Genomic DNA, 14,091 nt, shown 5'->3' with positions numbered 1-14,091 from the left:
GAGCTCAGTCGACACACTGCGAAGCAGCCGTTTTGAGTCTCCGACGCAGGAGCTTTTTTGGGAGCGCCAGGCAATGGCTACAGTTCTCCGGGAGGTCAATAGCTTCTTGCGCATGCTTGAGACCCATGCAGACAACACAGAAGGGATGGGAATCCCTCGCGGCGATCAGTGCACCGCACGCGGTCGGGCAGGCCCGCGATAGGTTGTCCACCGGAGTAGCGGGTGCCGCTTTAGAAAGCGCCATGAAGAAAAAAAAAAAAGAAAAAAGGAATGCAAGCGTGGGCAGCTTGCGAAGCTAACCTGGCTGAGGACGGGCACGTCCGGCGGAGGCTGATCAAACGATATGTCCTCCTGAAGACGAAAAAAAGTGCAGTCCAGGAAACCAGGAAGCTGTGAGGAAGGATTGCAGAAGTCGCAAGAAGTGAATGTTAACTGAGGAGAGGTAGCGTGGATCTCGAACACGAGATGATGAAAGAGAACTACACTAGAACAAAATTATAAACGCACTTTTGTTTTTGGCCTATTTTAAGATCTAAGACTTTTTGTATGTACACAAAAGGCCTAGTTCTCTTAAATATTGTTTACAAATCTGTCTAAATCTAAACACTTCTCCATTGCTGAGATAATCCATCCACGTCACAGGTGTGGCATATCAAGATGCTGATTAGACAGCATGATTATTGCACAGGTGTGCCTTAGGCTGACCACAATAAAAGGCCAACGTGTAATCACACCACATACAGCATTTTGACCTCCCAGATTGTCTGAGACCAGCCACCCGGACCGCTGCTGCAACAATCTGTTTGCATAACCAAAGAATTTCTGCTCAAACTGTCAGAAACCGTCTCAGGGAAGCTCATCTGCATGCTCGTCATCCTCATCTGCATATACGACAGCGTGTTCCAGTTGCCAGCAAATATCCAGCAACTTCGCATAGCCATTGAAGGGGAGTGGCCCAACATTTCACAGGACACAATCAAACAACCTGATCAACTCTATGCGAAGGAGTTTATAAGTTTCTAAACAAAATGGGGCGAGGCAGGTGGATACCTGACACTAAGTGTGAGTCAAAATGCATTTAGGACAAACAACATTCAAATGTTACTACCATTTGCTACCATTTCTGCTTCGACATGTTACACATATGAAATCAATTTGGGTAATACGTTTTAATTTTCATTTTGCAACTTATAAAGCATTAAAATTAATATGTAATTAACATATTAAAACTACTGTTGGAAATGGCCAATGTAAATTATATACTTACATTTTCGTTTTCCTTTTGCACCAAACAATGCACATATTGTAATGAAAAAATTTACACTTAAATACAGAACTACATTGCCATTTTAAATGTTGCATTGCCATTTTGCATATTAAATTTTTAATTGAATTTTGCTACCTATATGCGTCCGTAAATCTTATATTTGTGATCCATAATACAGTTAAATACAGATTTATAAGCAATTAAAATTCTGAGGGTATCTCTGGAATTCCTCTGGAAAACACCACAAATTTAGTGTGTTTGACTGACAATTTGTTACATTTAGTATTTAATATTGCTTACAATTGTTTGGTCACTGTCTTTTATTTGTGTCACTTGCACAGGTCACCACTCGGGCAGAGCACTTGGGCTCAGGCTTACTGTCTCAGGGTTGCCAACCCAATTCCAAGCAGTTTATTGGAGTGTTTGCTCAGAATAGGCCAGAGGTAAGATGTCAAGGGGCAATGAGTATTTCCTTTATATATATATATATATATATATATATATATATATATATATATATATATATATATATATATATATATATATATATATGTGTTTTACGAGATGACAGCAAAAGGTATGTTCTTCCTCCACATCACCAGTGTGCATCCCACACCCTTAACCTTATATACACAAACGATAGTTAAATTTCTGACGGCGAAGGCAGATTGCAAAGCAGTGTACAGAAGTGCACTAGAAAGTGTTCAGCCTTGTGGTTAAAATTTAGTCGATCATCTTATTGTTCTCAGAAGTTATTAAGCATTGTTTAAGACATGTCTTTTGCCCTAATATAACTGATTTCTTAATGGCAATTATCTTGATTACACCTGTTACACCTGTAAGGCGTGAAAGAGATACAAGTAACGCAAAAGTAATAAAACGCATTACTTTCCATAAAAAGTAACTAAGTAACGTATTTAGTTACTTTTTTGGCGAGTAACTCAATATGGTAATGCATTACTTTTAAAAGTAACGTTGCCCAACACCGTATATATATATATATATATATATATATATATATATATATATATATATATATATATATATATATATACAGTGAGGAAAATAAGTATTTGAACACCCTGCTATTTTGCAAGTTCTCCCACTTAGAAATCATGGAGGGGTCTGAAATTGTCATCGTAGGTGCATGTCTACTGTGAGAGACATAACCAAAAAAAACAATCCAGAAATCACAATGTATGATTTTTTTAACTATTTATTTGTATGATACAGCTGCAAATAAGTATTTGAACACCTGAGAAAGTCAACGTTAATATTTGGTACAGTAGCCTTTGTTTGCAATTACAGAGGTCAAACGTTTCCTGTAGTTTTCACCAGGTTTGCACACACTGCAGGAGGGATTTTGGCCCACTCCTCCACACAGATCTTCTCTAGATCAGTCAGGTTTCTGGCCTGTCGCTGAGAAACACGGAGTTTGAGCTCCCTCCAAAGATGTACAATTTTGTCTCTAGTGTTTTTGGACAGCTCTTTGGTCTTGGCCATGCTAGTAGTTGGATTCTTACTGATTCGTACTTACTGATTGTACGGGGTGGACAGGTGTCTTTATGCAGCTAACGACCTCAAACAGGTGCATCTAATTTAGGATAATAAATGTAGTGGAGGTGGACATTTTAAAGGCAGACTAACAGGTCTTTAAGGGTCAGAATTCTAGCTGATAGACAGGTGTTCAAATACTTATTTGCAGCTGTTATTATACAAATAAATAGTTTAAAAATCATATATTGTGATTTCTGGATTTTTTTTTTTTTTGATTATGTTTCTCACAGTGGACATGCACCTACGATGACAATTTCAGACCTCTCCATGATTTCTAAGTGGGAGAACTTGCAAAATAGCAGGGTGTTCAAATACTTATTTTCCTCACTGTATATATATATATATATATATATATATATATATATATATATATATATATATATATATATATATATATATATATATATATATACACAGATCTTCTCTAGATCAGTCAGGTTTCTGGAGAAACACAGAGTTTGAGCTCCCTCCAAAGATTCTCTACTGGGTTTAGGTCTGGAGACTGGCTAGGCCACGCCAGAACCTTGATATGCTTCTTTCAGAGCCACTCCTTGGTTATCCTGGCTGTGTGCTTTGGGTCATTGTCATGTTGGAAGACCCAGCCTCGACCCATCTTCAATGCTCTAACTGAGGGAAGGAGGTTATTCCCCAAAATCTTGCAATACATGGCCCCGGTCATCCTCTCCTTAATACAGTGCAGTCGCCCTGTCCCATGTACAGAAAAACACCCCCCAAAGCATTATGCTACCACCCCCATGCTTCACAGTAGGGATGGTGTTCTTGGGATAGTACTCATCATTCTTCTTCCTCCAAACACGTTTAGTGGAATTATGACCCAAAAGTTCTATTTTGGTCTCATCTGACCACATGATTTTCTCCCATGACTCCTCTGGAATATCCAAATGGTCATTGGCAAACTTAAGACGTGCTTGAACATGTGCTGGTTTAAGCAGGGGAACCTTCCATGCCATGCATGATTTCAAACCATGACGTCTTAGTGTATTACCAACAGTAACCTTGGAAACGGTGGTCCCAGCTCTTTTCAGGTCATTGACCAGCTCCTCCCGTGTAGTTTTGGGCTGATTTCTCACCTTCCTTAGGATCATTTAGACCCCACGAGGTGAGATCTTGCATGGAGCCCCAGTCCGAGGGAGATTGACAGTCATGTTTAGCTTCTTCCATTTTCTAATGATTGCTCCAACAGTGGACCTTTTTTCACCAAGCTGCTTGGCAATTTCCCCGTACCCCTTTCCTGCCTTGTGGAGGTGTACAATTTTGTCTCTAGTGTCTTTGGATAGCTCTTTGGTCTTGGCCATGTTAGTAGTTGGATTCTTACTGATTGTATGGGGTGGACAGGTGTCTTTATGCAGCTAACGACCTCAAACAGGTGCATCTAATTAAGGATAATAAATGTAGTGGAGGTGGACATTTTAAAGGCAGACTAACAGGTCTTTAAGGGTCAGAATTCTAGCTGATAGACAGGTGTTCAAATACTTATTTGACGCTGTATCATACAAATAAATAGTTTAAAAATCATATATTGTGATTTCTAGATGTTTTTTTTAGATTATGTCTCTCCTAGTGGACATGCACCTACCATGATAATTTCAGACCACTCCATGATTTCTAAGTGGGAGAACTTGCAAAATAGCAGGGTGTTCAAATACTTATTTTCCTCACTGTATATATATATATATATATGTGTGTGTGTGTGTGTGTGTGTGTGTGTGTGTGTGTGTGTGTGTGTGTGTGTGTGTGTGTGTGTGTGTGTGTGTACATATATATATATATATAAAACACACAAACACATCAAAATCTGTGTGTTTCTGTCTCACTCTTCTTTGTTTTTGTCAGTGGATAATCTCCGAGCTGGCTTGTTACACCTACTCCATGGTGGTGGTACCACTTTATGACACACTGGGGCCTGATGCAATTCAATACATAATCAATATTGGTAAGGCTGTTGACTGATGCTTTTATATGTTGTACTGCTTAAATAATAAATTTGCTCACTGTTAAATCAGGAATAAGCTCATTAGAATTGTTATAAGCTAATTTTGTAGTAATAACTTAACTGATGACAATTCAAATTAGCTAATGACTTTAATATCTTTTTGTGTCGTACATGTAGCAGAAATATCTACAGTGATCTGTGATAAACCTGAAAAGGCCAAGGCACTTCTAGACAATGTAGAGCAAAAGACGATGTTGACTCTTAAGACGGTTATCCTCATGGACCCATTTGACGTAGATCTTGTGGAACAGGGCAAGAAGTGTGGTGTTTTCATCCAGGCCCTGAAACATGTAGAGGTATAGAAGAGTTTGCAAGATAAAAATAATTTTTATGTTTATTTGTTGGTTAACTTGTTGGTTAACTTGCTGCATATGTTGACTATTACCACAGATATTGCCAATGCAATAAAAGTATTCATGTAATTCGTAATAATCTGAAAAAAATTCTAGTACTTACATTATGTATTTTATGTGAATAAGATAAAACCCCAATTCCAAAAACAAATTATAATAATTTATAAGTGTTATTTGTAAATAAAAACAAAATACAGTTTGCAAATCTAATGAAACTATTTTTTTTTTTTTACAAAGTAGGAAATAGAAAGCATGTCAAATGTTTAAACTTATGAAAAGTGCCACTTTAAGAAAGATATATGGTAATTTTGATTATTCTGATGGCTGCAACATGTTTTAAAAAAGTTGGAACAAGAGAAAAAAAAAGGTTGGAAAAGTAGGTTTTACAAAAAGAAACAGCTATAGAAACAGTCTGTATTAGAAATCACTAAAAAAGGCCCTTCAGGCCCTCTCTGTGGTCCCGTCTCTCCTGGAATTTACACCAGCCGTGACCAGTGCCTTTCTCTATACCAGACCGAGGTATGTTCTCAAGGTGCCCTCGGTGCCCTTACGAACCGTCGTGCTTCAGGCATTCCATCCTCCTCCCTTCGACCAAGAGAATCTTAACGGCGTCCACAGAACGGAACTGTGGAGAAAGTCAGAGCAGCTGTTTGTCTGCTTTGCTCCCTATTAAAAGGGACTCTCTGCAAACAAGCAGGTGGATTGTGAAAGCTATCTTATACTTGACCTTAGGGCCCAAGTATAAGTGTTGTTGATGCAGCTCAAGTTCCTGAAGGGGAACGTCTCTAGTTTACGTATATAACCCTGGTTCCCAGAGGGAATGAGACGCTGCGTTTCCAGGCCATACTCCCTGCAGCCCTGCAATGCTTTCTTCCATTGCAAAATCTAGTGCTATCTCCACCGCACATGCTTTTGATAGCTCCTTGGTCATGACGTCACCCCGCCGGTGATCTCGCTCTGTTCCGATGGACAGATTACACGCATGATTCAGAGCGTGGACACGCGTTCCCAAAGCGTTCTTAACACAGCGTCTCATCCTCTTGGGGAACCAGGGTTACTTACGTAACCTAGAGATGATCATCCACTTGGTAGGACTTGTACTAGCTTGTATATCAGTATAGATTTACTCTTCTTCTTCTTCTTTCTGCTTCTCCCATTAGGGGTCACCACAGCAGATAATTCGGCTCTATACCCCCTGTCCTCTACATCTGCCTCTTTCAAACCAACTACCTGCATGTCTTCTCTAATCACATCCATAAACCTCTTCTTTGGTCTTCCTCATTTCCTTCTTCCTGGTGGCTTCATCCTTAGCATTCTTCTAATGATATACCCCATGTCCCTCTTCTGCACATGTCCAAACCATCTCAATCGAGCCTTCCTCACCTTGTCTCCAAAATGTCCTATATTCCTAGTCCCTCTAATAAAATCTTTTCTAATCCTGTCCATCCTCATCACTCCTAATGAAAGTCTCAGCATCCTTAACTCCACCTCCAGCTCCACCTGTCTTTTAGTCAATGGTACTGTCTGTAAACCATACAACATATATAACCCGAGCCTCAACAGATCCAGTATGGAATTTAGGTTTGTGATCTGCATATTTGACTTGGCGCGTTTTACGCTGGATGCCCTTCCTAACTCAACCCTTCCCCTATCGGGGCTTGGAGCCGGCACTAAGAGTGCACTGTTTTGTGCAACCTCCTAATGGCTGAGTTACGTTTGTGAGATACTGTATATATAAAATGTTTGATTCGTACTTGTTTTTTGATCCAGTACCAAAATAATCGAAAATTAATCCCAAAGTAATATGTTGACTATGTATAAGTACGTCATACAACCCCACTGCAAAACAGATGAACTATCACTTTAACATTCACACAATTGTTCATTCTGATGTGACTGTATATGAAGACATATCCCTGATTACATTCAAACAGGTAACAGGTAATTTAATAGTTAGCAACATTAATAACTAGTTACCAGTAGGTAAGCCTATTGCTAAACTATAAAAAAAACTCTTTTTTATTATGAATGCAAGGGTACAGGTATTACAGAACCAACCTCCACATGCTTGTGGGTTTAGATTTGCAAATCATTGCATTCTGTACTTATTTACAGCATCTCAGCATTTCTGGAATTGGGGTTATTTAAACTCTTTCAGTGTTTTTTCTATATTTTTATTATTTACAACATTATTACTGAAGACATTCAAACTGTGAAAGAACACGCATAGAACTACTTAGTAAAACAAATTTTACAACCCAGAATATGTTTTATATTTTAGATTGTCCAAAGTATCTATGTTTATATGGAAGCATAGACCTAGCAAAATTCATTTTAAAATTTCTGCATTTCTGTATTTAAATTCACATTTTGCATTACCATTTGTGCAAAGTTTGATGCAAAAGTAAAATAAAAATTTACATTTGCCATTTTCACCATTAGTTTTAATATGTAAATCACATACAAATTTTAAAATAGACTGTTAGTCTAAATGCATTTAGGACAAATAACATTTAAATGATCATTTTTTTACCATTTCTGTTTTGACATGTTACTCATATCAAATCAATTTGGGTAATACATTTTTATTTTCATTTCATAACTTAGAAAGCATTAAAATTTGTATATAATTTACATATTAATTCTACTGTTGGAAATGGCAAATGTAAATTATATAATTACATTTTTATTTGGTCGCCTAAACCATCAAATGATGATGAAACAGGCTCTTATGAGAACCGTCCCAGGAAAGGAAGACCTATCTTTTCTTGCAGAGGATACATTTATTATAATTATTAGAATATCAGAGGAGACTGCATGAGTCAGCCCTTAATGGTTGAATTGTAGCAAAGAAACAATTACTTTGGAAGAATAACAAGCAGAAGAGACTTGCTTGGACCAAGAATTACAATGAATGTACATTAAATCAGGTAACAACTGTCCTTTGGTCATGATGAGCCCACACCATTTTGCAGTGACATGCCATTCCATATGGTTTGCACTTAGTGGGATTATCATTTGTTTTATACCAAGACAGTGACCCCCAACTTACCTTTAGGTTATGTAAGAGCTATTTGTTCAAAAGGCAAAGTGATAGAGTGCTGCATCTGATGACCTTGCCCCCACAATCTAAATCTTGTTGAGATGTTTTGGGATCAGTTGGACTAGACAGTGAAGGAAAAGCAGCCAACAAACACTCAACACCTCTGGGAACACCTCAAGATTGCTGGAACACCTTATGATAGTAACTGAGAAAATGCCATGAGTGTGCAAAGCTGTTATGAAAGCAAAAGGGGCTACTTTAAATAATCAAAAACATAACAAATATTCTGGGTTATTAAACAGATTTTGTTTACTACATAATTCCGTATGTGTTTTTTTATAGTATAAAGGACAGTTGTTACCTGATTTAATGAACAAGTACATTGTTAAAAATAATAAAGATAAAGAAATATTAAAGAAGGCCCAAATTGACTGGTATTGCATGTATATATACAAATATATGTATTTATATGTATTAGAATGGTGGTGTTCCAAGTATATTCATAAATGTGTATATTAATATATTTACGTGTACATGTGACTGCTGAGACATGTGTTTAATGATTTTTTTAACTGCAGGCCATTGGGCAAGAGCATTACTGCAAGCCAATGGTGAGTAACCATGTCATCACTGTGTTTTCCATACTCTAATCAGTGCTATTCATGTGTTCATCAAAAAGTTAAGTTAAGACTGAGATTCTCATTAGTGGTTTCATATTGTGAATTAATCATCCATGGTGTTCTTATACAAGGGCTCATGAGGCTTACTTTCCGGTTTAAATTACTGAACAGTGATATATTTGGGATAAATTTGATAACTTTTCTTTAATATTATTTAATATTAAAAGCTGCAAGTAAGGAAGACAAAACACTGATCAGAGGCCAATAGTAGCACATTTACCAATTTAAACAGAGTTGTTTCAGTACTTTTTAATTGATGTATTTTATAAATGTTAAACATATGTAGGTATGAGTCAAATTCCTGAGTTATAATGTAAGTATTTTGGCAATAAAAGGAGGGTTTGAAATCAGCCTAGATTAGACATTTTACAAGGTTAGTTTTTTTATTCAATGTTTTGACAAGTGCTAGTTTAAATAGTTTAGGTATTTATATAATAATTTGTGCTTTTATGGTGGTCTTGTTCCTAGTTAACTTTGCTAAAGTATTAAATAGAAATATTGGATTATTATCCATGATTAAGATGGAGAGACACTGCAAAGAAACATTACTTGAGTGGACTTTTACAGCTAAATAGGCTCTCCTTTTATGCAATTTAGATTTTTTTTTTAGATTTAATTAATTTAGATAATTTACTTCTTAAGCCCATTTTTCTATCATGGACACTGTTATTATCGTTACTGCCAATTAAGAAATACCACCAGATACCAACACCAAAGCAGCATTTGCCTGTCTGCTAATAACATTATTAAACATGTGAATGCTCACACCAATGGCATTCTTTTATTGTTTAAGGAAACTCATGGCCTGTGGGCATGGCTGACTCTCTCAACCACACCCAGTGGGACTTATTTGAAAAAGATCAAGACATTGACACAATTCTTGATCTACGTGTAGAGCTGTGTTGACATAATTTCCACCAAGCACATGTGGGACATTCCTAACAGGAACCCTTGGTAAATCTGACACCTAGTAAAGGACTGGCAACAAAGAACTGTAAAGTGCTACTAGAAGGCATCAGGAAAGTAAAGGCAGCCTCAAAACAGATAATTACTGTAAAATGAATGAATTATTGCAGACCCCTTTTATGCATGGCACTGTATTAGAATCTTCATAATGTACAAAAGCAGTAAAAACACTTTATGGTATATTCATAAAGAAAGACAGAGCACATGCAGAATACATTGAAGCATCTATATTAGTCAATTCACAAAGGTATTCACAGCAATATTCAACCTTTTTTCCAGTACATTGTCTCAAAAAGTCCTCTACCATATTGAAAATACCAAAGATGTCTGCCATAAGCTGCCTCAACAAATAAAGGCCAGCTACACATGCAAAACAAATAAGAAAATGGGCAAGCATTAGGATTTGAGCGAGTTTGGCAATGGTCAAATTGTGATGGCTAGACAAATAGGTCAGAATGGGCCTGATGGCTGTGGCCTCTTTCAGCAGGATAATGCACCCTGCCACAAAGCAAAAATGGTTCAGGAATGGTTTGAGGTGTTGATTTGGCCTCCAAATTCTTCAAGATCTTAATCCAATCGAGCATCTGTGGGATGTGCTGGACAAACAAGTCTTAAATTATCTGCTGCTAACTTCTTGGTGCCAGACACCACAGCACACTGTCATGGGTCTAGTGAAGTCCATGCCTTGATGGGTCAGGAGAAGCAAAAGAGGGACGAACACAATATTGCACAGCTGGTCATAATTTTATGCTTGATTGGTGTATATTATACCAGTACAAGTAATGTATTTAAGTTTTGCCATGTAGATGATTGCAAACCATGGCTCAGTCTGCTAGGTGATCAAAGTTTGGCTTAAGTTGGAAATTCCAACATAGCCCACCACACTAAATTACTCTTTTTAGCAATCAGTGCTATAATAGCTCTTTAATGGGATCAGTCTATATGCCTTTTTGCCCCCGTTATGCATCAGTAAGTCTTGGGCACCCATTACCTTGTTGCTGATTCCCTGGTTGTCCTTCCTTAAAAGACTTCTTGTCAGCACTAACCACTGCATCCAGCAAACACTCCACAAGACCTTCAGTTTTGTACTGTAGATTCTCTAACCCATTAGTCTATCCACCACAATTTGCATCTCATTTTTCCTGCTTCCAACACATTTACTTTGAGAACTGACTGAACTGTGCATAATATCAAACTCTGTCTGGTGGAATTTTGTCTGTGTTACATACTGACACTTTAATCGATTTCATGACAAAAACAGCTTTAATCCAGCTTAGAAATATTTTTTCTGAACAACCAATCTGGAAAAGCAAGATAAAATTAATTAAATTGATTAATGAATAAATTATTTTGTATAAATGGGTTATTCCATGACTCAGTGTTCAAATTATTGAATGTTCTCACTCTTTATGAATTATTTACAATTAATATAATTTACAATTATATGAGCTAGATTTATTTTCTATTCAATATTAAAGAATTTAACATTAGAGTGAAAATATTTTACAAATTTGCCAAAACTGTAAAAGCTAGCTCATGCTCTCCCGCCATTATGTCTGCAAATATACCAGTAAACCAAAAGATATGACCACTGATTCTTATGTAGGTCTTCATAATATTGCATGATGTGTAGTCAGTATACATATCTATAGAATAGTCCTAGACACATTTAAGAGTTGTTTACTGAACATTTACAAAATTAAGTTTACTACTAAATGCCAAATATGTTTGTTCACACAGCCACCTTGTTCAGAAGACCTTTCAATAATCTGCTTTACCAGTGGCACAACAGGTAATGTGATATTAGTGTACATATAGTACACTATAAAGGTAAGCTACTGTCTGGGTTTCTGCAGTTTCTGCCTCACCAAAGTCTTTACCTAGCTACATAGCTGGGAAACATACAAAACCACGGTATAGTTTATGTGCCTATAGGATGGTGAACTTAATATAATATGATGTAATAGCAAACACTTTGAAATTTATGGATTTATTTTGGGTTTTACTGATTCACTAAAAAAGTGTCACTGAAACTGGATTTCGACTCAACATTTGTATTTAATATTTTACTAGAATAAACCAATCCAACTGTCCTAATGTATTGTTTTGAGGAGGAACCAAATTAAAGTGATATAATTGCCAGCTCTTTATAAAGCTAAAGGGCAGGAATGGGTTTTTTATAAATTAATAATCATTCTTAGTTCCATTACAAACTATTAATTAGTAACAATTTAATGTTCATTGTTATTTAGCTTATATGTTAATGATGTTCCAAATATTTGTCCTTCTGGTGTTAATTGTCAGAGGTATGCAGATTACACAGTAAAATAATCTATGTACATGATAGGAGAAACACAGCTGTCTATTTGCCACTGCCAAACAGCCAGTCAATGGGGCATATAAACCAATAAAAGTTCATTGAACATGCATGAAGTGACTAGTACCTGCCAGATTTTCCTACAGCTTCTTTAATTTTCCCCTTGGCCTCATCCCTGATACATTTTGCTGAACTGTTAAGACAATTTTAGAGGGACATGATGATGATGAAACAATGCAACATAATTGGTCATACTTGGTCATTATTTGGTCTACACTTGATCTTGTTAGGAAGCTGGGGTCAGAGCACAGTGTCAGCCATAATACAGCGCCCCTAGATCTAAGAGGGGTTAAGCGTGTTCAAGGGCCCAAGAGTGGCAGCTTGTCAATACTGGGGCTTGAAACCTCAACCTTCCAATTAGTAACCCAGAGATGATCTGAGCTACCACTCCCCCCTTAGTGATGGTATCACTGTGTTGAATGCTGAGCTATAATTAATAAACAGTATTTAAATATAGCTGTTCTTGTTTTCCAGGTGTGCACTGTAGTGCTAATGGCATCCTCTGTGGACATGTATGCTAACCGGAGAAGGTCCAGCATGTTTTGTGTGATAGTCTGGATATACAGTGGGGCAAATAATTATTTGATCCTCTGCTGATTTTGTAATTTTACCCCCTTATGAAAAATTAACAGTCTAGAATTTTTATGGTATTTCTATTTTAACAGCGAGATAAAGAATATAAAAAAAATCCAGAAATAAATAAAACATTAATATTATATATAAATTAATTTGTATTTGATAAAGTGAAATAAATATTTGATCCCCTACCAACCAACATGAATTCTGGCTCCCACACACCCAAATTAGTCCTGTCCCTTTAGCGAGGGCGATTGACATTTTGTATTTCTTCTATTTTCGAATTATCACGCTTACAGTGGTCTCTTTCTTACCAAGCTTCTTGCTGATGCTCTTGTAGCCTATTCCAGCCTTATTTCCTTTGACAGCTCTTTGGTCTTTCCCATGGTGGTGGAGATGTTTGCAAGGAAGAGGTGATATTAGCAGTTGGACTGTTAATTTCTTTGTGGTAAATTTACAAAATCAGGCGTGTAAATTTACAAAATCAGCAGGTGATAGAATTATTTTCCCTCCGTTACTGTTACATCTTCACTAGTGGAGTCAGTGCAATGGATAAGAAATCAATGAGGCATGCTCCTTTACTGTTTTCTGGCAGTTGTAGGATGGTGGTCCACTCCATGCAAGTCAGAATAAAGGCTTGTGCGAAGAATGAACTTTATATATCTTCAAAGACATCAGCTAGCACAGATGATCAGATACTGAGTGCCCATCCAGGGATGTTGTGTCTGCCAGTTGATTTCTATAATTTAATTTTTTCGAAGGTTTTCACAACAACTACAAATATAACTTATTAGCCAGTTTAATGCTTAAGAAGAAGAAGCAGGCATAGGGATAGGTTGAATTAAGTGTGATACGTCTCTAACTTAACTAGCACTTGCTTCACTAGCATTAACTGAGACAAATGCAGTAGAGCGGTCAAGCAGAATGGATCACACATCAGTTTATCCATGGCTTTTGGTTGAAGTATGTCTGGACTTTTTAGTTGGCATGGTGATGTTGACAGATACTTGTTGTAGGTGGTTATAGCTGATATTTAATCATAAAGATTCACTATGCAATGCTCACACATTGCAGCATTTTTAAACACTTTCCAGCCAGTGCAATCATAGCAGTCTTGTATCACCTCTTACAGTATTATTTACAGTGGGAGACTGCTTGCGGAGCTGTCTGTATGCATTTTAGAGGAACATTGAGATGTAGCCAGATTGACCAATTTTTTTTTTGCTGATGACATGATTCCAGTGGTAATGGCCCTAGC

At 37.0% G+C, this 14,091-nt stretch overlaps 1 protein-coding gene across 1 annotated transcript in view; it reads left to right on the top strand.

Moving 5' to 3' along the window:
* Positions 1–14,091, top strand: part of acsl6 (acyl-CoA synthetase long chain family member 6) — a 69,512-nt gene that overhangs the window by 29,687 nt on the left and 25,734 nt on the right. Inside the window, exons 5-9 of the mRNA XM_083565108.1 lie at positions 1,609–1,710; positions 4,679–4,778; positions 4,956–5,134; positions 8,813–8,845; positions 11,621–11,672. Coding sequence (XP_083421234.1) covers positions 1,609–1,710; positions 4,679–4,778; positions 4,956–5,134; positions 8,813–8,845; positions 11,621–11,672 — 466 coding nt within the window. The remainder of the gene's footprint in view (positions 1–1,608; positions 1,711–4,678; positions 4,779–4,955; positions 5,135–8,812; positions 8,846–11,620; positions 11,673–14,091) is intronic.

Source organism: Silurus aristotelis (assembly GCF_946808225.1).
Source record: "Silurus aristotelis genome assembly, chromosome: 16".
In the NCBI taxonomy this organism is placed as follows: domain Eukaryota; kingdom Metazoa; phylum Chordata; class Actinopteri; order Siluriformes; family Siluridae; genus Silurus; species Silurus aristotelis.
This window is presented reverse-complemented; position numbering and strand designations above follow the sequence as displayed.